At 39.5% G+C, this 26,474-nt stretch overlaps 1 protein-coding gene across 1 annotated transcript in view; it reads left to right on the top strand.

Moving 5' to 3' along the window:
• The first annotated feature begins 21,691 nt into the window (after positions 1-21,691).
• ANKRD55 (ankyrin repeat domain 55) overlaps positions 21,692-26,474 on the top strand; it is a 92,979-nt gene continuing 88,196 nt past the window's right edge. The window contains exon 1 of the mRNA XM_007195603.3: positions 21,692-21,749. Within this exon, the coding sequence (XP_007195665.2) occupies positions 21,692-21,749 (58 nt within the window). The remainder of the gene's footprint in view (positions 21,750-26,474) is intronic.

The raw sequence follows: 26,474 nt of genomic DNA, 5'->3' as shown, positions 1-26,474 counted from the left end.
TTCAATAAATTGTGCTGGCTCAAATGGATATCCATACGGAAAAAAAAGGAAACTTGACCCTTTTTCACACCATACACAAAAATTAACTCAAGATGGATCATATACTTAAAAGTATAAAGTAAAACAATAAAGATTCTAGAAGAAAACACAGGAAATATTTTCAGGACTTTGGGGCAGGCCACAGTTTCTTAGAACACAACGAAATAATGATAAGTTGGATTTAATTGATAAATTAAGAAATTCCATTCAATGAGCGACACTATTAAGAGAAAAGAAAAAGAAAACTTGAGACTGGCGCGTGCGTGTGCACACACACACACACACACACACACATATACATACACACACCTGGCAAAGCATTTATATCTAGAAAATACTCATCTTCAAAAATTCTACACAATTTTTTAAATTGGGCAAGAATCCTGAGCAGGTACTTCACAAAAGAGGATACCAAAATGGTCAGCCTACAACTGAAAAGATTCTTGGCAACATTACTCACGAGGGAAATGCAAAGTAAACCACATCTTGATACCATATGTTGCTGGTAGTCCAGAAACATCAGTGTTTCTCCTAGAGAAAGCAATTGCAAAACCACAGCTCTGAATACCAGAAAGTGAGTTAGAGTAGGTGTCAATAATTATAAACAGCCTAGTTTAATTTGAAGAGTGAGGTTTCTGTTAAAGATTTTCCTCATGCAGTGTAATGAATTTTAATTCCCCATTGTCGTTATGTCAGTTACACTTGCCAGCCTAGTACAAAATGTGAAAAGCTATAACAGAAACCTCACTCTTGGGATTAAACATTACTGTTCACAATTATTGAAATATGTCCAAATTCACTTTTTGATATTCAAAGTTGTGGTTTTACCATTGCTTTTTCATGAAGGAACATTAGAGAGACAAGGCCACACAATCTTGCAAAATAACCTCTCCAAGATGCAGGAATTTAGTCCCCTTAGATGTGATAACATTGCAAGAATGTGTCTATTTATTGAGCAATGAGAAAGTCTATTTATTACAGAGCAAAAAGAAGAACTAGTACGTGGAAATACATAGCACAATGAAAATACATATGGAGGTTCCTTAAAAAACTAAAAATAGAACTACCATATGACCCAGCAATCCCACTACTGGGCATATACCCTGAGAAAACCATAATTCAAAAAGACACATGCACCTCAGTGTTCATTGCAGCTCTATTTACAATAGCCAGGACATAGAAGCAACCTAAATGTCCATCAACAGAGGAATGGATAAAGAAGATGTGGTACATATATACAATGGAATATTACTCAGCCATAAAAAGGAACGAAATTAGGTCATTTGTAGAGATGTGGATGGACCTCGAGTCTGTCATACAAAGTGAAGTAAGTCAGAAACAGAAAAACAAATATTGTATATTAATGCATATTTGTGGAATCTAGAAAAATGGTACAGATGAACCTATTTGCAGGGCAGGAATAGAGACGCAGACATAGAGAATGGACATGTGGACATGGGGGGGAAGGGGAGGGTGGGATGAATTGGGAGATTAGGATTGACATATATACTACCATGTGTAAAATAGATAGCTAGTGGGAACCTGCTGAATAGCACAGGGAGCTCAGCTTGGTGCTCTGTGGTGACCTAGATGGGTGGTATGGCGGAGGGTGTTGGGAGGGATGTCCAAGAGGGAGGGGTGATATGTATACATATAGCTGATTCACTTCATTATACAGCAGAAACTAACACAACATTGTAAAGCAATTACACTCCAATTAAAAAGAAAATATGTAACATTTACACTCTCTGGGACTGAGACATTGGGTTTGGAGAGCTCTGGAAATGAGAAGCAGTTTGCACTTACATCCACTTGGTTTCCTACAACTCTGGCCCCTCTGTGCCCACTGCACTTCTCCTCCATTGTCACTGGTTCTCAAAGTGGCGATCTCTATGATGTCTTATGACCTGATAACTTCAAAAAGAGACTTTTTCCATTACCATATAGCTGGAGACTACTTGCCAAGTTCATTAGTACTGTATAAGGGGACATGCATGGGACTGAGAAACTGAAGAGCCAGCAGAAGCATGGGTTAATTCATTGTGCATCATTTAGCAAGCCATTACTCTCTGCCTAACTGTAAAATGGCTTAACAATATCTACTCCATCCTGTCACGTGCTACAACGTGGTAAACTGTGAGGAACTTATGCTAAGCGAAATAAGACAAATATTGCATTATTCCACTTTTACAACATACTTAAAGTGGTTAAATTTATAGCAAAAAAAAGCAGAATGGTGGTTGCCAAGGACTGAGAGGAAGGGGAAATGGGAGTTAATGTTTAATGGATATAGAGTTTAAGTTTTGCAAGATGAAAAAGTCCTGGAGATTTGTTACACAGCAGTGTGAGTATGCTTAACACTACTGAATTTTACACTTAAAAATGATTAAGATAGTAAACTTTATATGTTTTTACTGCAATTAAAAATAAAAGAAAAATGTGATAAAAAATATAATATCTGCTCCCCGGGATCTCCAGACCACAAGTGATTGTTCCTTCCTTTAAACCACTTGAGTTCTTAACTTGGGGCTCAGGATCCCCTGAGGTGTTTTGAGGAGATGCTTGAAACTTGAATGGAAAACTATTTTCACTAACCTCTAACTGAATGTAGCATTTACTTCAGTCACAAATCACAGTGGCAGTAGATGTAATGTGACTGTCACCAATAGAAATCACAAGTATTTTCATATCATATGTTTCTTATAGATATCTCATAATACTGTTCATGCTCAGCCCTACTTCAAAATTACTGTAGTTATCAAAGCTACCACTAAATCATGCTATGTAATGTGTTAATACAGACGCTTATATACTACCATATTACAACATTTTAAAACTGTTTTTTTTACTATATTGCTATATAATTGGTTTTCTTTGCAATTGTACGCTTGTTATTTTATGCATTTATCCTACTAAGGAGTCTATAGGTTTTACTAGATTGCCACAGAGGTCCCTGGCACCAAAAAAAAAAAAAGAAAGAAAAGATTAAGACTCTCACCATAGCCTGTTATTGACTTATTGTTTTGTCATGCTCATCATACAGTGTGTCGCTGACATGTGTTATGTAAATGTCCAGACACCTCATCTAGACTGGAAGCCCCATCCTTCACAGAGCCTGGCTGAATGTCTTGCATGTAGTCAATGCTCAAAGTGTTTTTGTTGATTTATTAATAGTACGATTCAGAGCTTTGGCCTGGAGTTAGGCTACCTCTGTTCAAACTCTGACTCCTGAACCTTGGGCAAGTGACTTAACCCCTCCAAGCCTTAATATCCCCATCTGAAAATGGAGCTATTAATGCTACCTATCTCTTTGGGTTCTTGTGAGAATTAAATGAAACAATACTCATAAAAAGCCTAGCATAGCCTCTGTCCCATCATAGACTCTTAATACAAATTATCTGTTCTTTATAAACATATTATTATCCATGGGAGTTGTGAGTGAAATCATGAAAGCAAGATAGCAAGGGGGGATCATGGACATTAAAGGGAGGTGAAAGGTAGGGGAGAGGCAAAGATTTGGGTTGGCTCCTTCAGAGATTATTCAGACTTAGGGGGCCAAGCAGAACAATCAAGGCTTATAGGGCTGACTCGCACCTGGTGGTAAACAGATCTGTGTGTTCAAAAGTGTAATAAGTGATTTGTGTCCCCTCATATTGCCCAGCTCTTAAAGTCACAGGTCCTTGGCTAAGGTATCATCCCCAGAAGTCACCTGTGATAATAAACTAATGTTGATTTCCACTCACAGAGCAAGAGGCCATAGGGAGCAGTGGAGAAAGCACTGCCCTGGGTCAACACACCTCTGTGGTCTTGGTTTTCTCCCTTTTCAGAATGTGGGACTGTTTGCCCTTAAAGTTCTTTCTACTCTAAACCTCTATAATTCTCTGAAGGAATCTGTGCTTATTTGAGAGGATGATTGTATCCACAGAGCTGGGTCTTAGAATACCTAACCACTGCCATCTGACTCACAGGTGCTGGCCTTGAAGGGTAAATATACCTGTCCAAGGGGCAGGAAGGCTTCTGAGCACACAGGACTTGTTCTGGAAAGTGGTCCAGGGAGGTCAGAATGTGAGACTCATGAGCCAGCAGAAGAGGTGAATAAAATTGAAAATAGGACATCAGAAGATGAAAGATGGACAGGGGGTGACCAGAGACAGAATGTATACTTAATTTATACCTATCCATGCATACAAAATTGGATTTTTAAAAAGAAAAAATATTTCTCATTTCTGATTATTGGGGGGGTTAGGGGTGTAGTAGGTCATAGAATAGCAGCTCATTTACAAAGCACGTTGGGATAGTGAATCAGGCCAAGCACTCAACGAGTGCCCGATACCCACTTATTGATCAGTAGTCAATGAATGATCTTCTCCAAGTCAGCTATTTGGTTTTTCACTAAGAGAAGAACTTAAGAATTCTGATTTGGATCTCTATTTGCACATGGCAAGCATAGAATTTAATACACATGAGTCTGTCTCATGCAAACAGAATTATGTAAACAGCACTTAAAGAGGCTGATTTCGTCTTGTGGAAATCTTCTATCATTGCCAGAAGGGGATTCAGAAATCACCAAAGCCACCTCTTGTTCCCATCAAATATTATTAGTAGGCTAATAATGAAAATCACTTCTCTCATATCTCAGCCTATCAAGCAGATAGCTAAAGGCTTTCCCAGTGTGTTTTTTGTATCTTGAATGATAACAGAGAGAATATGACAATAAAATGACAATGATACGCCTATGCCCGTAGAATTTCAGTTTGTTTATTTAACTGGGTGAAGGAAAGCTTTAGCCTGTTACCTGGAGAGTCAGAGATGAATTCAGATGTAGCCCTTGAAAACAATTGTTTTGTCTCCCTAAACCTAGCCATGCCAAAAACTTCATGCTGCATATTGAGTTCTCCTTTCCTCCTCATATCTCAGTTTTGGTTTCAGTACAGTTTCTTTCCCTGAGGGAAAGAGAGAGAAATGTCAGAATATAAGCTCTGGAAGCTTAAATCCTGCTGATAGGTGAAATATTCCATCAAGCTAAACTTGCCTAAAGGCTGATCTATTGCTGCATGTATAACTCCTTCAGCAAATTTCTCACAGACAAATAGGACAAATTAGGCCAAGGAAGGATTCAGGCATTGTTTCACCCAGAAACATATGCATTGGGTCTGCATGATACCAAAAAGATGGTCATGTTAGGGACCCAAAGCCTGTCATCAAACAAGCTGTTTAACATAATGTAGATCAAATAAAATACACAACAGCTGACTAAAATTTTAATTTTCTGCTCTGTAGGCTGAATATAAATCTGTTCACCCCAGCAGTATTTTCAGGGGGAAGAAAATAGATTTTTTAAAAGTTGTGTCTGACAAAAAGACTGTGAAATCAAAAAAGGGATTGCTGTTAACACACAGCATTTCAAAACTTATCTGGCAAAACCTCATGTGAAAACATCCTTTTGGACAGGATATAAAGGAAACCGCCAAACCCTTGATGTCATTAAATTGTTGATGCTGTATTCATGCACCACAGTGTCGCCTCAACCAGCCAGGCAATAATCCAAACTTCCTTATTTTTCTTCCTACATATAAAAGAAAAATGTTTTCTCTGATGATTACTGGTTTAGTTATCAACTCTCTGGTTCTGTTTGTAAAAGAAGGATGGTTAAGATAGCTTTTTGTTCTAATCTGGTTTATGCTTCTCTGGACAGTGAGATTTCTTTTTTTCAAGACATATGACAGGAAGAATTCAAGAGTTAAATTTCTCCCGAGAGGAAAAGGAGATTAGAGGCAGAGCTAGAGAGAGAAGAGATAATAAATGATACCTGAGAAATGCCAGACTGGCTTCAAGCAGGAGAGGATTCCATCTGAACCCCATTTCTCTATTTAAGGGTGGAACCTGGGTCCTGTGGCCAACTTCATCAGCCCTTCATCTCCCTGCCTTAATCTCCTTCAGAGAGAAAATCCTTTTAAAGTCCCTGGGTTTATTCATTCCAGCACGTAGAGTCCTGAGTTACAGGTCCAGACATCCAACCTCTGTTCAAGCTCTGTCAAGAGTCAGACCCAACCTGGACAGCTGGTGTATTAGCATAAAAATAAGAAGGCAAGAGTCCTGAGTGATTTGCTGAGCAAATAATTCATTTCAGTTAAGTACTGACAGAGTATCTGCCATGTGTACAGAAGAAGGAGAACTTGAGCCCAGGTCTTGTGACAGCAAAATTCACCATTATTTCCAGCATACAACATTGCCACGGCTAAACTGCCAAGGTCCCACCTCCACCCCTAAAATAATGCTGATGCTTAAGTGGTAAAAGCCCTGAGATTTGAGGAAAATATTATTTGAGCCTATATGTTTTTCATAGCAGATGTTCTCAATCAACTACCCCAGCCATTGGAAACCTAAGTGTGGTCACTGGTGCAGTAGATCCTAACAGGTCCGTCAGAACAAGTGCTTATCAGTGCTTATCTGCACAGCAGTGCCTGCGCTCAGCAGCTATAGAGCTGAAATTGGACCAAGGAGAGATAGGGTAGTCAGGAAGGAAAAAGCAAACGTAGGCTTTTTTTTTTTTTTTTCCCAGAAGTACATCAGGAAAGGAAGAATAGACCTGTTTGAAGAAACATCACAGTTTTGTTTTATATTGTGTTTGTTTTTAAGAATTGAAAGATGTGAGCATACATATAGGCTAGGAAAAAAGAATCTTGAGAGAAAAGGATGAAGTTGCAAAAGAGGTGGAATAATTGATGGAAATAATAATAGTAAATATACAAGGGAATTACTATGGGTAAAGCATTGCTCTCAGAGCTTGACATATTTAAATCAATTTAATTCACTCCAAAATTTTATGAGAAACTTGCTAGTAGTATTCTGATTTTACAGATGAGGAAAATAAGGCATAGCTTAAACAGTGTCAAGTTACAAGACTGGGGTTTAAACCCAGCATTCAGGCTCCAGAGTCCATACTCGTTGTTTTTTTTTTAAACTTTGGGTTTGTTTGTTTGTTTGTTTGTTTGTTTATTTATTTATTTATGGCTGTGTTGGGTCTTCGTTTCTGTGCGAGGGCTTTCTCTATTTGCGGCAAGTGGGGGCCACTCTTCATCGCGGTGCACGGGCCTCTTCACTATCACGGCCTCTCTTGCTGCGGAGCACAGGCTCCAGACGCGCAGGCTCAGTAATTGTGGCTCACGGGCCTAGTTGCTCCGCGGCATGTGGGATCCTCCCAGACCAGGGCTCGAACCCGTGTCCCCTGCATTGGCAGGCAGATTCTCAACCACTGCGCCACCAGGGAAGCCCCAGAGTCCATACTGTTAATGGTTGTGCAAATCTGCTTCTCTAGGGAAAGTTTTTATGTAGGTTGAGGTGAACTAATGGTAGCCTAGCAGAAGGAAATAAGGAGAGCTAGGGGAAGGGACAGAGAAATTTAGAAGCATAGGAGAGAAAAGTTGAGGGCATTCACATTAGATGGCTATGCTGATTCTTAAGGTCCCTTATGTTCAAAATCGGGCTGTCAGCACAAACACACAGAAGGAAATCACCTCCTTACCTACTATGACAGGGTTCATTTTCCAATTAATCTACCAGCTACAATTATTTAGACAAATGTGTGAAAACTTGTGACTGGGCCACAAATCTAGTCTATAGAACTCATATATATTCTGTTCCTACCTGTTCTGATTCAGGCATACTTACCATTGGACATATTTGGGGAAGACATTAATATCCTGGGATCTACCGTGAGAGTGTTCAGTTTGTTCTCTGATGTTTCCTGTGGAGAGGATCAAAGCTGTTAGAGCTATGTATTCCAAAAATTCTGAAAGTATGCTCAGTGTTTTCCTTGGAGAGGTGAAAGAGCAAGGCGTTGATCAATCATGGGATGTGGCAGAATATGGTCACACCTTTGAGAGACTCTAACTCTTGAGAAGAACTCAATTACAGAATTTTTTAAAGAAGAAGGCTGGCATGGAATATCCAGTGCTAAATGATGTGTTTCAAATGACAAGTGCTGGAGGAATTCAGAAAAGGTAGCTAAGATAGTAGTAACTTACATTTATTGAGCTCTTTTAGGTACTTTACACAGAGCGATATGCTGGTAAATCAGTGCTCAAAAAAAAAAAAAGAGGCCCCGACTTGTAGCATTTGCCAGTTCCCATGGTGTAAATACTCCTACCACAGCCAATTTCAAGCCATAGAATTCCTGACTGTCTTTCAGTCAGCCGGTAGGAGCCGGTAGGAGCTGACTCCAGCACACCATCATTTTGTTATCCCATTTCATCCTCACAACAACCTGTTAAGGTGGGTACCATTATTATCTCCAGTGTACACATTAGGAAAAATATTCAGAGGTTTCATAATTTGCACAGGTGCGCAGAGCTACAACGAAGCAGAGCTCTGAGGGAAGCTCAGACTGTGTGACTCTAATAACATCTAGCCATAGGCCTACCCCTTCTTTACCCTACAAATAGCCATGGAGATTCAAGGTGGTAATGGCCACCAGTCATTAAGCAATCTCCACCTCTGGCTCATGTCTGTTACAGGTAGATTTTCTGAGACCCCTTGGGGACTGAGTTTATATTTCTAGGTTTTTACTGTTCAGTAGAGAGTCTCTGGGTAAAAGCCCATAAGTGTATATTTTACTTAATATTTGAAAAATATTCTAGCCCCTTGCTACACAAAGGATGAACCAACTACCAGCATCATCTGGGTACTTGCTAGAAATCCAGAATCTCTGGTTCCTACCCATATCTACTAAATCAGAACCTGCATCTTAAGACAATCCCCAGGTGATATGTGTGCCTGTTAAAATTTAAGAAACTTTAGCCTACAGGATCATACTGGGGCTTTCATGTACCAAGAGTGTCTCACATTGTATGCTGTTCTTCTTGCAGTTGGCAGGGACGGGCACTGATACAACAGTACACTCGATCTTGTCCTGTCCCTTTTGTGGCTGTTAAGGGTACAGTCTATGGTCATAAAACAGAGTGACTCTATCGAGTGAGACTTCGGCCTCCTTAGCAACATTTCTAAGCAAACAGCTAGATGTTTCTCTTCCATTAACCTGCTTAGTAACCTCAAATTTTGTTTTTCTAACTGTACAAGAAACTTTGGAGAGCCAAGTTCAACTAGATTTCTCACAAGGATTTCCTCTCAGAAAAATTAATGCAATGAAAATTATCTTCTAAACCCTCCAGTGTCTGCCAGGAAGGGGAGGAGGGGAGCAGTGAGATTGCTGGAGCCAGGCCTCTATGACATGTGCCAATTTAATTCAAACCACAGGGCTTCATTTGAACTTGGCCAATAATTCATGAGTTGAAAATAGAAGGAAAGGTTATGTGGCCAAAGTTAGAACTTTTTAAAAGTACTTTTGAGATGTTCAGCAAATTCACCATCCACAGATATTTAAAAGCACTGTGGGTTGGGCTTGTATCAGATTTTCTTTTCTGTATTTTCCTAAATCCATTGCATTACTGAAGGAGTGGCCACAATCCAGATGCAACTGAATATAAATCCTCACTCTTTCCAGTTGAGGTGGAAATCTAAAAACCAAACAAATGCAATTCAGAGAACGAAAAAATTTCAAAAATATCAACTCTAGATTTCAAAAGTAAAGACCAAAATTATTCTAATGTGTGGACACCTATGGTAAGAGCAATGTCTACCAGCTAATACTAGCTTAAATACATTCAGCTGGAATAACAGGGTGAGGAACCCCTTTACATTTTTCATCTGGGCAAGGTAGGCTAGAAAACCTGCCTCTTAGAGAGGCAGGGAAGAGGGATAAAAGGAAGAGCATTCTCTCTGCCCAGTTATGGGGAGGGTCTTAACAGATGTTGGTCATTCAGAGATATTTCCTCAGGCTTCTGGTGACCAAGAATAGCATCCAAGGACTCTGAGATGCCAGAAGACCACAGAAGAAGGCCTCCTAAATCTCCCTAAACTGAAAGCTTCTCATGAATGGGGATCACATCTCTATTTCGGTTACCATCATATCCCCAGCACCACGACCATTGCCTGATACACATTCAGCCCTCATTAAATATTTATCATATGACTGATGAATAAATAAAGTCATTGCTACAGATTAACCTGAGCATGGTAGAAATGCCTGATACTTACCAAATTCCCATCATGATATGCATGAAAATAAAAGTTTATAGTAGCCTGAAAACTAAAAATAAAAGGAAAACATAGGGCAAAGTCAGAAATGGGGGTGTCTGCACTAACCAGGAATGGGATTGTGCAGACTGGGAAGGGGAGGAGGAAAGGAATACTCACTGTGGAGCCAGAAGGCTTCCATCACCTACTTCACCATCTTGCCAAAAGTTGGATTTGTCCATTTGGGCACTTGACATTTAGTGTTTAACAAACCAGTATCTGTTACTGGCTACTGACTATATGAGTAGCACTGTTTTGGCACTGTGAGAGACAGAAGACCCATCTTTCAGATCATACCTTCTGGGAACCTAAAACTTGGTGATGGACTCCTGGGTTATATAACAATGATGGTAACAATGAAAATAATGATAATGGCTTCTCTGGGTGCTTCAGTATTCCATGCTCTTCAGTGTGGCCATGCTTCCTTTCCTCCTCCTCTACCCTCTTTCAAACTGTGCCCCATCAATCCTGCTGAAAGTAAGGAATAAGGCTCAGCCAGTCAGCTAAACAGCCTTTCCTAAAGATCACTCCAAGATCCTATAAAATAGCACGGTACAATAGAAATAAAATGCAGGCCATGTGTGTAGTATTAATTTTTCTAGTAATCATATTCAAAAATAAGTAGAAAGAAACAGGTAAAATTAACTTTAGTGATATACTGTATTTAACACAATATGTCTAAAATATTATCATCATAATATATAATTAACATAAAATTTATTAAGGGAACATTTTGTATTATTTTTTTCATACTAAGTCTTCAAAATCCAGTATGTATTTTACACTTAAAGCACATCTCAATTTGGACTAGCCACATTTTAAATGCTCAATAGCCACATATATTAGCTGATAGCTACCTTATTGAACAGTACAGCTCTAGAAGCTCGGAAATGACCACTTAAAAGGATCCAATTAAAATCTCAAAAAAAAAGTCTTTGTAAGAGCACTAATCCTATTTATGAGGGCTCCACCCTCATGACCTAATTACCTCCCAAAGGCCACACCTCCAAATACCATTATACAGGGGACTAGGTTTCAACATATGAATTTTGGGGGAACACAAACATTCAGTCTATAGCAAGCACTGTGGAAACATGAAAAAACCTGAATTATTTAAAGTTGGTATTGATTAAAATGATAATTGAAATTAATGTATCATGAATCTTAATGAAAAGTTTTAAATAAAGAAGATATTGACCAAACTACTTTGAGAATGCAAAGTACTGTTTAGTTATTGGCCTTTACGTCAATTTTAAAATAAGAAGGTTCAAAAAAATTATGTGCCAGTTACCATCAAATTTAAATTTAATCTACACTTACCTGTCACCTTAGCATTATAGAGTCTGCTTGATAATGGGAAAAGCGATAGAATATTGAAAGTTTTATTTTGATAGATCCAAGAACTTCTGACTTTACAACCTTTTATTTGTTATAAGAATTTACAGATTTTAGAAAATTTGTGGTAGAGAACTATATTTGTTCACTTAAAGTTGTAACCATGTTTGTTTTAAGAGATTGGTTTTTCTCCTGAGTCGTATGAATAATTAACCTACTAACCGATTTCTTTGGTCTACTTTTAATTAACCAGGAAGAAAGACTATGCATATCCTTCTAAAATCAGAAACAAACCTAAAGGCATTTTTCAGTAAAATAGTTAAGTGACTTCAACAGATTGCTTTAAAACCAATGCATAATCTCAGTTTTTCACAATAGCACTTTACATATATTACTGGGTTTTAACTTTTAAAACAACCCTGCGAGATTAGTATTTTTTAATCCTCGTTTGTAACTGTGGTTAAGTAATTTGCTCAGTATCTCAAAGCTAGAAATGTGCTGAGCTGGAACTTAAACTCAGGGCTGTGTCATGTCCAAGCCCCCATCACTGCCTTCATAGCCGCCATTATAGTTCCCACTTCCGTAACTTGAGCACGTTGTGGAGAAGCCTCTGGTTTCACCCGAATAAAATGTAGGACTACCTAAAACCTCTCTGTAAGTGTACACTAGGTTTACAACACTATCAGAATATCATTAAAACATAGCAGCACATCTGAAATTCTCAAATATATGGTTTCTTGTTTACATGGGAAAATGTCAAGGTCATCAGAAGTCCTCACCAGAAAGTTCTTAATAAGGAATTACCCCAATCAGTGATGGTTAATTGGGTCCTAAGGCAACATTGTCAGTGACCAAGTCATCAACTTTGGCAAGGAAAGTCCTTCAGTGAAGTCCTTCATTCACTAAATATTTATTGGCACTTCCTCTGTGCTTCATTCTGAACTGGACTGGGGTTACAGAGTGGGCAAAGCAGACAAGGGCCCTGTCCTTAGGAAGTTTACCCTCTACTGGAGAAGTGTCTTAATTTGAGTTTTCCCAGAAGAAGATCCTGGGACAATGATTCCAATGCAAGTAGCTTATTGAGAAGTGCAGGAAATACCATGGGGTAGGAAAGGTGGGTGGGGAGATGTCATACAGGTAGGGAATGGCAGCCCATAAAAAGTGTGTTATTAAACCAGTTATCACAGGTGGCAGTGGCGCTTATTTCTTAAAGGGTAACATTGGGAAATGGTGTAAAACAGCACACCTCAGAATCATTACATCTAAAGGCAAGGCAGCTGGTGTCTATAGGCCAGCTCCCAAAAGTCACTGGTTGAGGGTTGCTGTGGGTCGGGGAAGGGGGTGATTAGCTCCCTGGCACTTCTGGCCTAGCCCCCAGAGCTGGCAAAGTGACCTTCTGTATTCTGGAAAAATGCCCTCAGACCAAGACCCAGACACAGATATTTGAAAGTCAGCTGAAGCACATTGAAAAGTCTGGGGAACAACAGCATAGACTACAGGGAGACAGATAATGAAGATATAATGAAGTACAAGTTAATTACAGATAGTGACAATTACAAGAAGGGAAAAATGAGGACATTTTATTAACTGTAATTAGGGTTGGGCAGGGAGGCAACTGCTGCTTTACATGGAATATGGAGGTTGGGTAAGGCCTCTCTGAGCCGACACCTGGACGGTAGGGAGAAGCCCGCCATGGGAAGAGTCAAAGGAAGAGGGATTTAAACCAGCCCTGTGCCAGGTGTGGGCCACAGTTGGTGCCAGCCCAGGAACTGCTTGTCACCAGTTCGAGACAAGGTATGTTCAAAAACTGAGAGCACTTCTAAACGTAACCATTTAGAAATTGTTACAGCAATTAGACATTGCCACACCTCCAAGCCTGTGGTAATGGACTTGTCTCTGTGAACGTGGTGTAGACCACTTTGGGTGCTGTCAAACTGGTGTGGAAAGGCACGCACAGTAGGATAGTGTTAAATACATGATATTTTAAGGTTAGTTCATGCACTATAATCTAAATGTGTATACAGATCTCAGAAAAATAAGCACTTATTTATTTCTCTTTCTTCTTTCCTCCCCCAACCCCCTTCCCTCTGGCAACCACCTGTTTGTTCTCTGTATCTGTGAGTCTGTTTCTATTTTGTTATGTTTGTTCATTTGTTTTTTAGATTCCACATATAAGTGAAATCAATACAATATTTGTCTTTCTCTGTATGACTTATTTCACTTAACATAATACCCTCCAGGTCCATCATGTTGTCTCAAATGACAAGAGTTCTTTTTTTTTTTTTTTAATTTATTTTTGACTGCGTTGGGTCTTCGTTGCTGCACTTAGGCTTTCTCTAGTTGCAGCGAACGGGGGCTACTCTTTGTTGCGGTGCACAGGCTCTAGGTGCGTGGGCTCAGTAGTTGTGGCTCGTGGGCTCTAGAGCGCAGGCTCAGTAGTTGTGGCACACGGGGTTAGTTGCTCCGCGGCATGTGGGATCTTCCTGGACCAGGGCTCGAACCTGTGTCCCCTGCATTGGCAGGAGGATTCTTAACCAGTGCACCACCAGGGAAGTCCTCAAATGACAAGAGTTCATTTTTATGGCTGGGTAATATTTCATTCTATATATACCACATCTTCTTTATCCATTCATCTATTGATGGACACTTAGGTAGTTTCCATATCTTGGCTATTGTAAATAATGCAGCAATGAACATAGGGATACATGTATCCTTTCGAATTAGTGGGGTTTTTTTCCTTCAGATAAATACCCAGGAGTGGAATTGCTGGATCATATGGTAGCTCTATTTTTAATTTTTTGAGGAATCTCCATACTGTTTTCCACAGTAGCTGTACCAGTAGCTGTACCAATTAACATTCCCACCAATAGTGTACAAGGGTTTCCTTTTCTCCACATCCTTCCCAACACTTGTTATCTGATGTCTTTTGGATAATAGCCACTCTGACAGGTGTGAGGTAATATCTCATTGTGGTTTTGATTTGCATTTCCCTGATGATTAGTTATGTTGTGCATCTTTTCATGTGGCTGTTGACTATCTGTATATCTTCTTTGGGAAAATGCCAATTCAGCTCCTCTGCCATTTTTTAAATAGGTTGTGTGATATATTTTTTTTTGATGTTAATTGAGTTGTATGAGTTCTTTGTATATTTTGGATATTAGCCACTTATCAGATATATCATTTGCAAGTATCTTCTCCCATACAGTAGGTGACCTTTTCCTTTTGTAGATAGTTTCCTTCACTGTGCAAAAAATTTTTTAGTTTGATATAGTCACATTTGTTTATTTTTGCTTTGGTTTCCCTTGCCTGAGGAGAGATAGCCAAAAAAACATTACTACAACCTTTGTCAAAGAGAGTACTACCTATGTTTTCTTCACACTTATTTATTTTTAAAACTTGCTATTTTCAATCATTTTAATTTTTAACAAGTGTGTTTTAAAACATATTTTAGGATAATATTATTAGTTAAATTATAGAAGTAAAATTTATATTGTTTGTTCTTTCAGGTTTATTGAGGTATGATTTAGTAATCTTCTCCTTTTGGAGGGGTTTAGTTCTCTGAGTTTGTCAAGTGAATAGAGAGTGTATAACCATCACCACAATCAATATAGAGAGTATTTCTATCACTCCAAAAGTTCTCTCTGGCCTCTTTGTAGTTTATTCCCTCCCTGCTGGAAAGCACTCCTCTGGTTTCTATCTCTGTATCTTTTGCCAGGATGCCTTATAAAGGGAATCATGCGGTATGTAGTCTTTTGTGTCTGGCTTCTTTCACTCAGTCAAGTGCATTTAAGATCCACTCATTTCTTGCATGTATCAGTGCTTCACTCCTTTTCATTGCTGAGTAGTATTCCATCATATAGATGTACCACAGTTTGTTCATTCATTTACTGGTTGATGAACATTTGGGTTGTTTCCAGTTTTGGGTGATAATAAAGTTGCTATAAACATTCACATATAGGTATTTGTGAAAACATATGTTTTCATTTCTCTTAAGTAAATGCCAGGGAGTTGGATTGCTGGGCCATGTTTATGTTTAACTTTATAAGAAACAGCCAAACTGTTTTCCAAAATAACTGGGTTATTTTGCATTCCCATCAGCAATGTGTCAGAGTTCTATCATCATCACCAGCACACAGTGTGTTTTTAGCTTTTTTAAAGCCATTCCAATAGGTGCATAGTGGTATTTCATTGTGATTTTAATTTATACTTTCCAATGAGTAATAATGCTGAGCATCTTTTCATAGACTTATTTGCCATCTATATATTTTCTTTGGTGACATGTCTGTTCAAATCTTTGTCCTTTTTAAAATTAGGGTTTTTTTATTACTAGGTTTTGATAATTCTTTGTGTATTCTGGATACCAATCCTTTATCAGATATGTTTTACAAATATTTTCTTCCTGTCTGTGGTTTGTCTTTTTGTTTTCTCACCAGCATCTCTTAAAGAAAAAGAAGTTTTTAATTATGACAAAATACAATCACAGTGGCTGCTGTGATTGAGGAAATAAATTTTTTATTTTATGAAATTTTAATTTAACTTAAATAGCAATATGTAGCTAGTGATTACCATATTGGACAGCACAGCATATTAATGCCTAAATGTACTTTCAATGAACAATGTGTACATTTTAAAAATTCTTTGAGCTTCCCTGGTGGCGCAGTGGTTGGGAGTCTGCCTGCCAATGTAGGGGACACGGGTTCGAGCCCTGGTCTGGGAAGATCCCACATGCCGCGGAGCAACTAGGCCCATGAGCCACAACTACTGAGCCTGTGCGTCTGGAGCCTGTGCCCCGCAACAAGAAAGGCTGCAATAGTGAAAGGCCCGCACACCGCAATGAAGAGTGGCCCCTGCTTGCTGCAACTAGAGAAAGCCCTCGCACGAAACGAAGACCCAACACAGCCAAAAATAAATAAATAAATAAATAAATAAATAATCCTTCCCTCTACTAAAAAAAAAAAAAAAATCTTTGATTATTCTATGTTTTGATTACATTTTTTGATGTAATTTTATGCTTGTTTGAATCTAATAATAAAGATTGGGGGTTGCATTCTGTAAATCTTATTTTTTCTTTTTCAATTTTTAATTTTCATTATATTTTATTAATGTATCAGTTCCATGATGCTTTGGAAATTTAAAAACCTGGTCCTTCACCACAGGTAGTCTGAGAAGCCCTGAACTAGACAGATGTTGTACATGGGCAAAGGCCTGTCTCCCTGACAGGGATATTCCTCATTGTTAACCCACAAAGTGGCATTCTAGAGAAGGAAGTGACAGATGGGGTAAAGGAATGAAAGACTATTTTAGAAAATGTGGTCAGAGAAAGCCTCTGTGAAATGGTGACGTTTGAACTGGGGAAAGAGCATTCCAAGTGGTGGGATAGAATAGCAAAGTTTTGGGAGTTTGGGAAAGGGCATGGCATGTTCAAGGAACAGAAAGGAGACCAGTGTGGCCGGATGTGAGAACGGAGGGAGGGTGGTGAGAGATGAGCTGGAGAGGCAGCACAGAGCCAGATTTTGCAGTCACACAGACCTTGTCCTCTCTTCCCCTCCTACGTTGTAGATAATAATTAATGAACCACAGGCACCTGGTATGTGTGAAAAGTGTGTGAATATGTCTGAATAAGGGCCTTATTCAAAACGCACTTGAAAAAACCCAACCAAATGTTATCTTACACTTGGCTTTGGCTGTCTAGAAAGAATTATCTCTATGTTTGCAGCCCGGGAAGTGGACTGAACAATAATAACTCTCACAAGATTTTAGGGGGTGGGGTCCCCATACCACAGATTAAGACACTGAGGCTCAAAAAGTTATATAATTTGCCCAAATCACACAGTTAACAAGAAATAGACTCAAACTCATGTCCTTTCCACTCTATTTGTTTTCAAAATGAGTCCAAAACAGCCCTTTTACAAATGTGAAATTGTCTATATTTTAATTTGGTTTTGGTAATGATATAAATGGGCACAGAAATATAACAGTTATAGAGACTGCATCTACTTTGAGAAGTCCTCCTCTGTGTTAGTTTCTTGAAGCTTCTGTAACAAATAAGCACAAACTTGGTGGCTGAGAACAGAGAAATTTATTTTCTCACAATTCTGGAAACCAGAAATTCAAAATCAAGGTGTCAACAGCACCGTACTATCTCTGAAGGCTCAAGGGGCAATCTGTTCCTTGCCTCTTCCAGCTTCTAGTGGCTCCAAGTGTACCTTGGCTTGTGGCTGCATCATTCCAATCTCCGGTCACATGAACTCCACTTCACTATGTGTATCTCTTAATAAGGACACTTGTCATTGAATTTAGGGCCCACTCGGATAATCTAGGATGAGTTCAACTTGAGATCCTTAATTTGATTACATAGGCAAAGACCTCTTTTCCAAATAAGGTCACATTCACAGGTTCTGAAAATTAAGATGTGGATGCATCTTTGGGGTGGAAGGGCACCACTGAACCCACCACACCCTCCCTGCGCTTCAGCCTGGAAGCTCTCCCCAAGCAGTCAGTTGGGGACTTATCAGGCTCAGCTTTCTTGATTCTCTTCTGCCAGGGATCTCTGGCCTGCACTGCCTGCTGTCTGAAAAATATCATTTCAAATGTTTTGCTTAGTTTTCTAGCTGTTTAAGCAGGAGGGTAAATCCAGTCCCTATTACTCCAGCATAGCCAGAAGCAGAAGCTGCACCAAAGTGAAGTTCATTGAGCATAGAGACCTTTCCTATCTTACTGACGGCTGCATCATCAGTGCCTATCAAAATGATTGGAGCATAGTAATCTTTCCATAGCAACTGATGAATTAATGAACAAATGAATTAAAAGGAGGTTAATCTATTGGGCTGGCGGAAAAGTGCCTTTGGTTTTTAAGTAAAAATAAAAGACACATTTTTCATTTTCACCAAGAACTTCATTGAACAACGTATTCACCCTTTTGTTCCACTACCTTCTGCCATTTTTCAGGCAACTTCATAATTCCATCTTCCCAAAACGTTTTAGCTTTTTTGAGCAAAGAACTGTTCCAGGTGCCTTTTACAGTCTTCCAGGGAATTGAAAATTTTTCCATTAAGAGAATTTTGTAAAGAGCGAAATAAATGGAAATCCAAAGGTGCAATGTTTGGTGAATACGGCGGATGAATCAGAACTTCCCATCCTGTAACAGTTTTTGCCTGGTCATCAAAGAAACATTCAGTCTTGCGTTATCCTGATGGAAGATTATGCATTTTCTGTTGACTAATTCTGGATGCTTTTCTTCGAGTGCTGCTTTCAGTTGGTCTAATTGGGAGCAGCACTTGTTGGAATTAATCATTTGGGTTCCCAGAAGGAGTTCATAATAGAGGAATCCCTTCCAACCCCACCATATACACAACATCACCTTTGGATGAAGACCGGCCTTTGGTGTGGTTGGTGGTGGCTCTTTTCGCTTGCCCCATGATCTCTTCTGCTCCACATTATTGTACAGTATCCACTTCTCATCACCCGTGACAATTTGTTTCAAAAACAGAACGTTTTTGTTACGTTTCAGTAGAGAATTGCATGCGGAAATACGGTCAAGAAGGTTTTTTTCGCTTGACTTAGGTGGAACCCAAACATCAAAGCGACTTACATAACCAAGCTGGGGCAAATGATTTTCAACGCTTGATTTGGGTATTTTGAGGATGTAGGCTATTTCCCGTGTGGTATAACGTTGATTGTTCTCAATTAATGTCTCAACTTGATCGCTATAAACTTCAATTGGTCTACCCAACCCTGGAGCATCGTCCAGCGAGAAATCTCCAGCACGAAACTTCGCAAACCACTTTTGACATGTTTGATCAGACACAGCACCTTCTCCATATACTGCACAAATCTTTTTTTTGCTTTTTTTTTTTTTGCCTTTTTACCTTTCTTGAAATAATAAAGCATAATATGCCAAAAATGTTGCTTTTTTTCTTCCATCTTCAATATTAAAATGGCTACACAAAAATTCACCAACTTTGAGAGTGTGGCATGGACATATATACACTACCAAATGTAAAATAGATAGCTAGTGGGAAGCAGCCACATAGCACAGGGAGATCAGCTCGGTGCTTTTTGACCACCTAGAGGGGTGGGATAGGGAGGGTGGGAGGGAGATGCAGAGGGAGGAGATACGGGGATATATGTATACGTATAGCTGATTCACTTTGTTATACAGCAGAAACTAACACACCATTGTAAAGCAGTTATACTCCAATAAAGATGTTAAAAAAAAAATTCACCAACTTTGATAAGTCTTTTTTAAATGCACACTGATATGAAAGCTGTCACAATACAATCTAACAAAATTGTTTCAAATGACATTAAAGACAACTAAGTGCTGCTAGAGCCATCTTATGGAAAAAAACGAACGAACCTTTTGGCCAACCCAATAAATCCTTGATTTTTCTCGTGTTTGGGACCAAGTGACCACAACTCCTTTTACCTCAGTCAGTTGGGTGAGCTTAAGCCATCTCTCCTTAACTGAATATCTGCTAGCGTAAGCCAAAGTGTCTTCACCAATTCACTCTCGGCCTCCAAAGTCTGGCTTTCATGGTTAATGCAAAAAAAACCAAAAAAACAAAAAAAACAAAACAGCACTGGGAAATTTAAGAAATGTATCTATGGAGCACATTTTGCGTAATGATTTATAAGAAGTAGGTTCTGCCCATGTTTTAAATAAAATGAACACAGAGTGTTTGTGGGGGAAGGGCTGATGTGAGGAAGGTAAGTGGGTCCTAGTATTGTCACAGGGAACTGAGGCCAGACAGTCTGCTGATGGGGAAAATATGAGAGGCAAGAGATAAGAAAGAAGCCTGTCTATTGAAAAACACAGTCCATATCAGTAGATCAAAACAAATGTGGCCATATACGAAGAAAAATGGTTTCTGCTTTTATTTCCATAGTCACACACTAATTAAGTTAAAAAAATTTATCATCATTATCAACAGCATTTACAAGATCATCTTCTATATGACTATTTGACTTATCCAAAAACCTGATTGTCTTGATTGTAGAGCTTTGTTTTGAATTTATTATATCAGATTTTTAATAACAAATATAAAACAACAGGCTTGTTATAATAAGCCTAAAAATACAGAGGTAGATAAAGAACAAGATAGAAATCTCCTACTTTAATTGCAATCCCCTGAGGTAGCCAATATTAACAGTATATCTTCATACATCTTCCTCTGTTCCTATGAACATACATGAACATATTTATATATACAGTCGGTGGTTGCTGGTTTTATAAAGATGTGAACAAATGAAATATATAACTTTTTTCATTTAATAATAGAGTCATCCTACCAGATAAATTCATAGAGATTTACTTCAGAGTTTTAAATCTAGAGTATGAATTTACTACCATTTATTCAACTGCTCCTCAAATGATATACATTTGGGTGATTTGAGGTTTTTCCACCACGTATAATACTGCACTAAACACCCTTGTGATTGCACACTGTTTTAATTTTATCGCCATGGATATCTGAGCCCTGAAATCCAACCTTTCAAACGCTACTTCCTTCCCCCCATCCTCCCTGTCATTCGGAGAACAGAGCTGAAGGAAGACTAAAGATGAGCTATGAAAGCCGGTAATTACTCCATACAGCACATGGCCAGCAGCCTCCTGCTACAATATTTACGTGCTGTTCCATTGAGATGGCACTCAGCTCACATGACCCAAATGCAGTTCTCACTCCACCAAGAACACAGCTGAATCCAAACTGCATTGGCAGCTTTGCACATGCTCCGTCTGGCCCTGTGAATCCTCACTCACCCATTGAGATTTCTTTTGGTTTAAAACAACACACCAGCTGCTGAGGCTCCTGTTACCTCCAGTATTTTCCTGGCCCAGATCCAAGGCAGGTGGCCCTCTATGAAAACCGTTTTTCAAGGTTTGAGCTTTTTTTGTCTGTATTTGTTGGGGGATAGAGGGTGTATAATATTTACACGTGGGTATAGCTGATGAGTGAGACCATAAGAAGTAACTCTTTTTCCTGTCAGGTATTACAGGAATAACATTTACCTATTTCCATCATTTGCCTTGACAAAGACCGGCAGCTCTAATGCACATTTAATTCTCAAACAGAGGTCTTGGCAAGGGATGCTGTATCTGACTGTTGTGTTGACTGTAACGTGTAAGATGGTGTTTTCTCCTCTCTAGAGACCTGGATGCTTTTTGCCATCCTGATGGTAAATGATGAGACAGACAACCATGGATTTCAGCACTCCATCTGTGTTTGATCAGCAAAAAGGTAAAAATGCTGCTTTAACTCACCCTTTGGTTCTTTGCATCTTTCGTCCAACGGTAGGGATTTGCAGTTGTACGGGGAGAGAGAGTAATATGTGTGTGTGTGTGGGTGTGTGGGTGTGGGTGTGTGGGTGTGATGTGGGAAGAGGATTTCACATAGGAAACAAACCTGTTCTAAATGTTCACTTCTCATTTTATAAGCATTTAGAAGGGAAAAATAAGCTTATGGTCTATTAGTCTTGCTAAAGTGCTCCTACCTACAAATTTTAAAAATTGGGTTTCAAGCACACCAGCTATTTCAGATAGTATCATCTTTATTCTCATTAGCTTTTTGTTCAAATCTTTAAAATATATATATTATAATAAGTAACATAAACCCAATATCTCATTGCTATAGTTTCATAAATATCTCTTGATTCCCTTCAGGAATAGATGTTGCCCAGATTTATGCTATAGTTGATATATTATCTCATCCGAGGTTGTGTAATGACTTATCACTATGTTATTATTTGCAATGAAAGGATATATCCTTCTTACTCATAATTCCCAGTGTGGAAGTAATTTTCCACACAAAACGATTGCTGTAAAATTGATCCATCCTTACAAAAAACATGTATTCAGCCATGCAGTCTGTGCATGTACATTTTGCATATGAAGTGTGTGCGTGTATGTATAGATATGTATATATATACACCTATGTGTAATTATGCATCTTTTCTCTGTAAGTACAGAAAATTTCCATTCTTTCAATATAAGTAATATTTTAGAAGATTTTTTAAAAAAATATCTGATAGCTAAACCACTTTCAATACCCTCTGAGTATTCCTCAGAATCCTAAGATCCTTTGGTCATTTACCTGTTTTGGCTACAGCGTGAAAATGGTGGTCTGTGAAAGCCTCATTAAGAAAATAACATTGCTTCTTTCCTTTTCCCTTTTCCTGCTCTAGGCCATAGTGTGTTTACTACCTACCCTTCAAGCTACATCTGGTTTCATGCGTGAATTATTTCAGTTCAGTGCTTTGTCAAGTTACAGACTTACATTTAGATTTCTGAGTAACTACTGTGTGTGTGTGTGTGTGTGTGTGTGTGTGTGTGTGTGTGTGCATCTTCAGGATGTGCCGGTTTACACAGCATTGGGCTAGGAGCACCATAGAGAAAGTGATTGTTACAGTTGTGCCCACCACATCCTTTGTACAGTTTGTATCACTGACGGCAATCAGCAAAAGTGAAAATGTGCTTAGATCCAAAGACCTCATACTGGCTAAAAAATGACATTATTGACCTATGCAATTCAAAGAGAAACACAATGGGTTTATTTTTTAAGACTAATTTGAGGGAGCTGAACTGACTGCAGAGCACTAGCCCCTCATAATGAATCCATCTGTTCCAGTGTTGTGGCTCCTAACAGGACTGAGCCCAAAACATAGTTAAAATATTCATTTATAATATTTATTTTCTTATAGCACCTTTCATGTGAGCAATTCACAGCTATTTCTCCACCCTAGACCTGATTCTTCCCCTTGTAAGTTAACCCTCTCCCTGACACCTCCATCTCTATTTCTCAATCATTTCTCTCTAGAGGTGCTGTGGTTTGGTGGAAATAGCATGGGCGACGTAGGTTAGAATGGCAGAATAGCTCTTTTTTTTTTTTTTTTTAATGTTTCTCCATGGTAACTTTTTTTTTTTTAAACATCTTTATTGAAGTATAATTGCCTTACAATGGTGTGTTAGCTTCTGCTTTATAACAAAGTGAATCAGTTATACATATACAATATGTTCCCATATCTCTTCCCTCTTGCATATCTCCCTCCCTCCCACCCTCCTCATCCCACCCCTCTAGGTGGTCACACAGCACCGAGCTGATCTCCCTGTGCTATGCGGTTGCTTCCCACTAGCTATCTATTTTACCTTTGGTAGTGTATATATGTCCATGACACTCTCTCACCCTGTCACATAGAATAACTACTTCTTAGCTGTGTGACCTTAGCAAGTTACCTGACCTCTCTGGGCCTTAATTGCCTCAGCAGTAAAATAAAGGAAAAGATGCTCACCTAGCAAGGTTGTTGTGAGAATCTAAAATAATGTAAAAAAAGCACCTGTCACATTGCCTGATATGCATTAAGTACTTTCAAACTGTGGCTGCTTTTGTTATTATCGTTGCTGTTATAATTATTACCACCCTCAACTGTGAGTTACTCAAATGTGAAAGATTATTCACCTCTCTATCTCTAGCTTGAATTTAGCAGTCCTCAGCAATGAGGACTCAGCAATACAAATGAGAGTTTAGTTAAGGCCAGTTGACTATACTACATTAATTATTTTCTTTAGAACTCCAGGGTACCATTTAGAGCAACCCCTAGAATAACAGTTAACTAAATGATACCTGAATAGTTCTATTATCACATTAACCCTTCCACCTTCTTAAAAGCATGAAAGGCCATAATAGGTTTAGACCATTGCATAGATTCTAAATACCATATTGTTGGGCAAAACCATGGTGAAGTGACTTTCTCTTGAAAAGTTGAGTATGGGTAGGGATTTAGTAGAGGATTTTCCTTGAATTCCTAATATCTGGGGAATCAAAACTCTAGTGTCCACTAGCTTTACATGCAGATGTTGACAAAAGACATTACATCTGGAAAGATCTTAGAAGTCTTGTAAGACTGCTGCAACGGCATCGCCTTTATGGAATGTAGATATCGCCATTTAGGTACAACTTTGTGTCCTATTTTATTTTACCTTCAAAAGAAAAACACTATCAAAAACCAAGGAAGTCCATGGTGTTCTCCACAACTGGTTGGCATTTGACTACTGGTTTGAATTAAGTATGGAAAGTCATTGACAGTGTGGATTGTTCCCGAGGTTGGCTTGATTTTTTTTTAATTAATTAATTTATTTATTTACTTTTGGCTGTGTTGGGTCTCCGTTTCTGTGCGAGGGCTTTCTCTAGTCACGGCGAGTGGGGGCCACTCTTCATCGCGGTGCGCGGGCCTCTCACTGTCGCGGCCTCTCTTGTTGCGGAGCACAAGCTCCAGATGCGCAGGCTCAGTAGTTGTGGCTCACGGGCCCAGTTGCTCCGCGGCATGTGGGATCTTCCCAGACCAGGGCTCGAACCCATGTCCCCTGCATTGGCAGGCAGATTCTCAACCACTGCGCCACCAGGGAAGCCCCTTGGCTTGATTTTTGGGTTTGTTTTTATTTTTGATTCTGAGTCATTGCATCCTCTACAGCTGTTAATTCATCATGGGGGTGGGGGGGAAGGAAATGTTGCATTGCTGTTCGTAAGCTTTTTTATTATTTTTTTATTATAATTGTTAAAGACTTGGCTTTCTCCTCTCATCGCTGTGAGATTACAGATCTACCTGAATGAAATGTAACACTGAAAAGAAAAGAAAAACTTGGCCATATATAAGAATCATCTAGACAGTTTTTGAAAATCCTGATACCTGGATTCCACCACTAGATATTCCAGTTTATTTGGTGAGGGGCATGGCCAGACAAAGCTCCCCAGGAAGTTCTAATGCACAACAAAGATTGAGAACTGCTCATTCCATCCATCCCCCTAAGATCTCAGATGGGAAAAGTGAAGCACTGAGAGGTTAAAATGGGGGCCAATTTATGATCAGAACACACAGCTAATTAGTAACAGAGGGGACTGAGACCCAGGTGTTCGCTATCCAGACAGCAGACTAAGAAGTTTCTTTCTGAGGGCAATCTGTGGTCTTAACAGCTACTTTGAGGTGGAGGTAGGGCTCAGGCAGCTCTGGCTTATGGTTGCCCAGAGAATGGTCAGCAATGTGCACTTGGAAACTATGATGAATAATGACCTTCAGTTTGGCTCAAACCAGAACCAGGTGGATTTGGTAAGTCTGAGTCCCTCCAATTGCATTTTTCTATTTTTCTCTTTAGCAGAAGTAATAAGACAACCCCATGCAAGGGGCTTGGGGACAGATGGACATTTGCTCTAGTCCAGTCTCAGTCCTCATCCCAGTTGCATGGACTTGGACAAACTGGTTGATCTTCTCGTCTGTGAAATGTGGGTAATATTATACATTCACAGCATTGCTAGGAGGCTTAAAGATTGTGTTATCTTCCTGGCCAAGGGGATTCGGCCCGTGTCTCTGGCTTGCCCTGTGAGGCTGTGAGGGAGGAAGCCTGGGTCTGCAGAGCCCTCCACTCCGGCTTTGTGCTTCTTGCTTTCACCACGGCAACATCTCTCTGGTCCCACGTGTTCTGCCTGGCTGTCTTCCCTCTCAAAGCCCACACACAGGAAAGGACCTGTAGTAAAATCATTTACTACAGAACACAGAGGTCCCTACTGAAGTTGAGAGTTCAGTTATGTAACCAAAGATCCCTGCATGAGGAGGAACCCAGGCCTCAGAGAGAAAATAGAAACGACAAGGGAGGTCCCAAGGGCCTCACCCAGCCCAGCCCTGCCCCAGCTCTGTAAGAAGGGTATGAGGAGGCAGAGCAGTGTGTCTGCAGGCACCTCTGGGGGGTGTGACCCACCCTCACAGGTTTTTCTCTGGTAGAGCTGTTGAGAGAATGCCAGGAGGGGCTCGGCCCTCCAGCCCAGATTTATACAGAGCATCGTGTCCTAGGGCTGCTGTAACAAATTACCATAAACTGAGTGGCTTCAGACAAGAGAAATGCAATCTCTCACAGCTCTGGAAGCCAGAAGTATGGAATCAAGATGTCAGCAGGGGGTGTGCTCCTTCCGAAGGCCCTA

The sequence above is a fragment of the Balaenoptera acutorostrata genome, chromosome 2 (assembly GCF_949987535.1).
Source record: "Balaenoptera acutorostrata chromosome 2, mBalAcu1.1, whole genome shotgun sequence".
In the NCBI taxonomy this organism is placed as follows: Eukaryota; Metazoa; Chordata; class Mammalia; order Artiodactyla; family Balaenopteridae; genus Balaenoptera; species Balaenoptera acutorostrata.
This window is presented reverse-complemented; position numbering and strand designations above follow the sequence as displayed.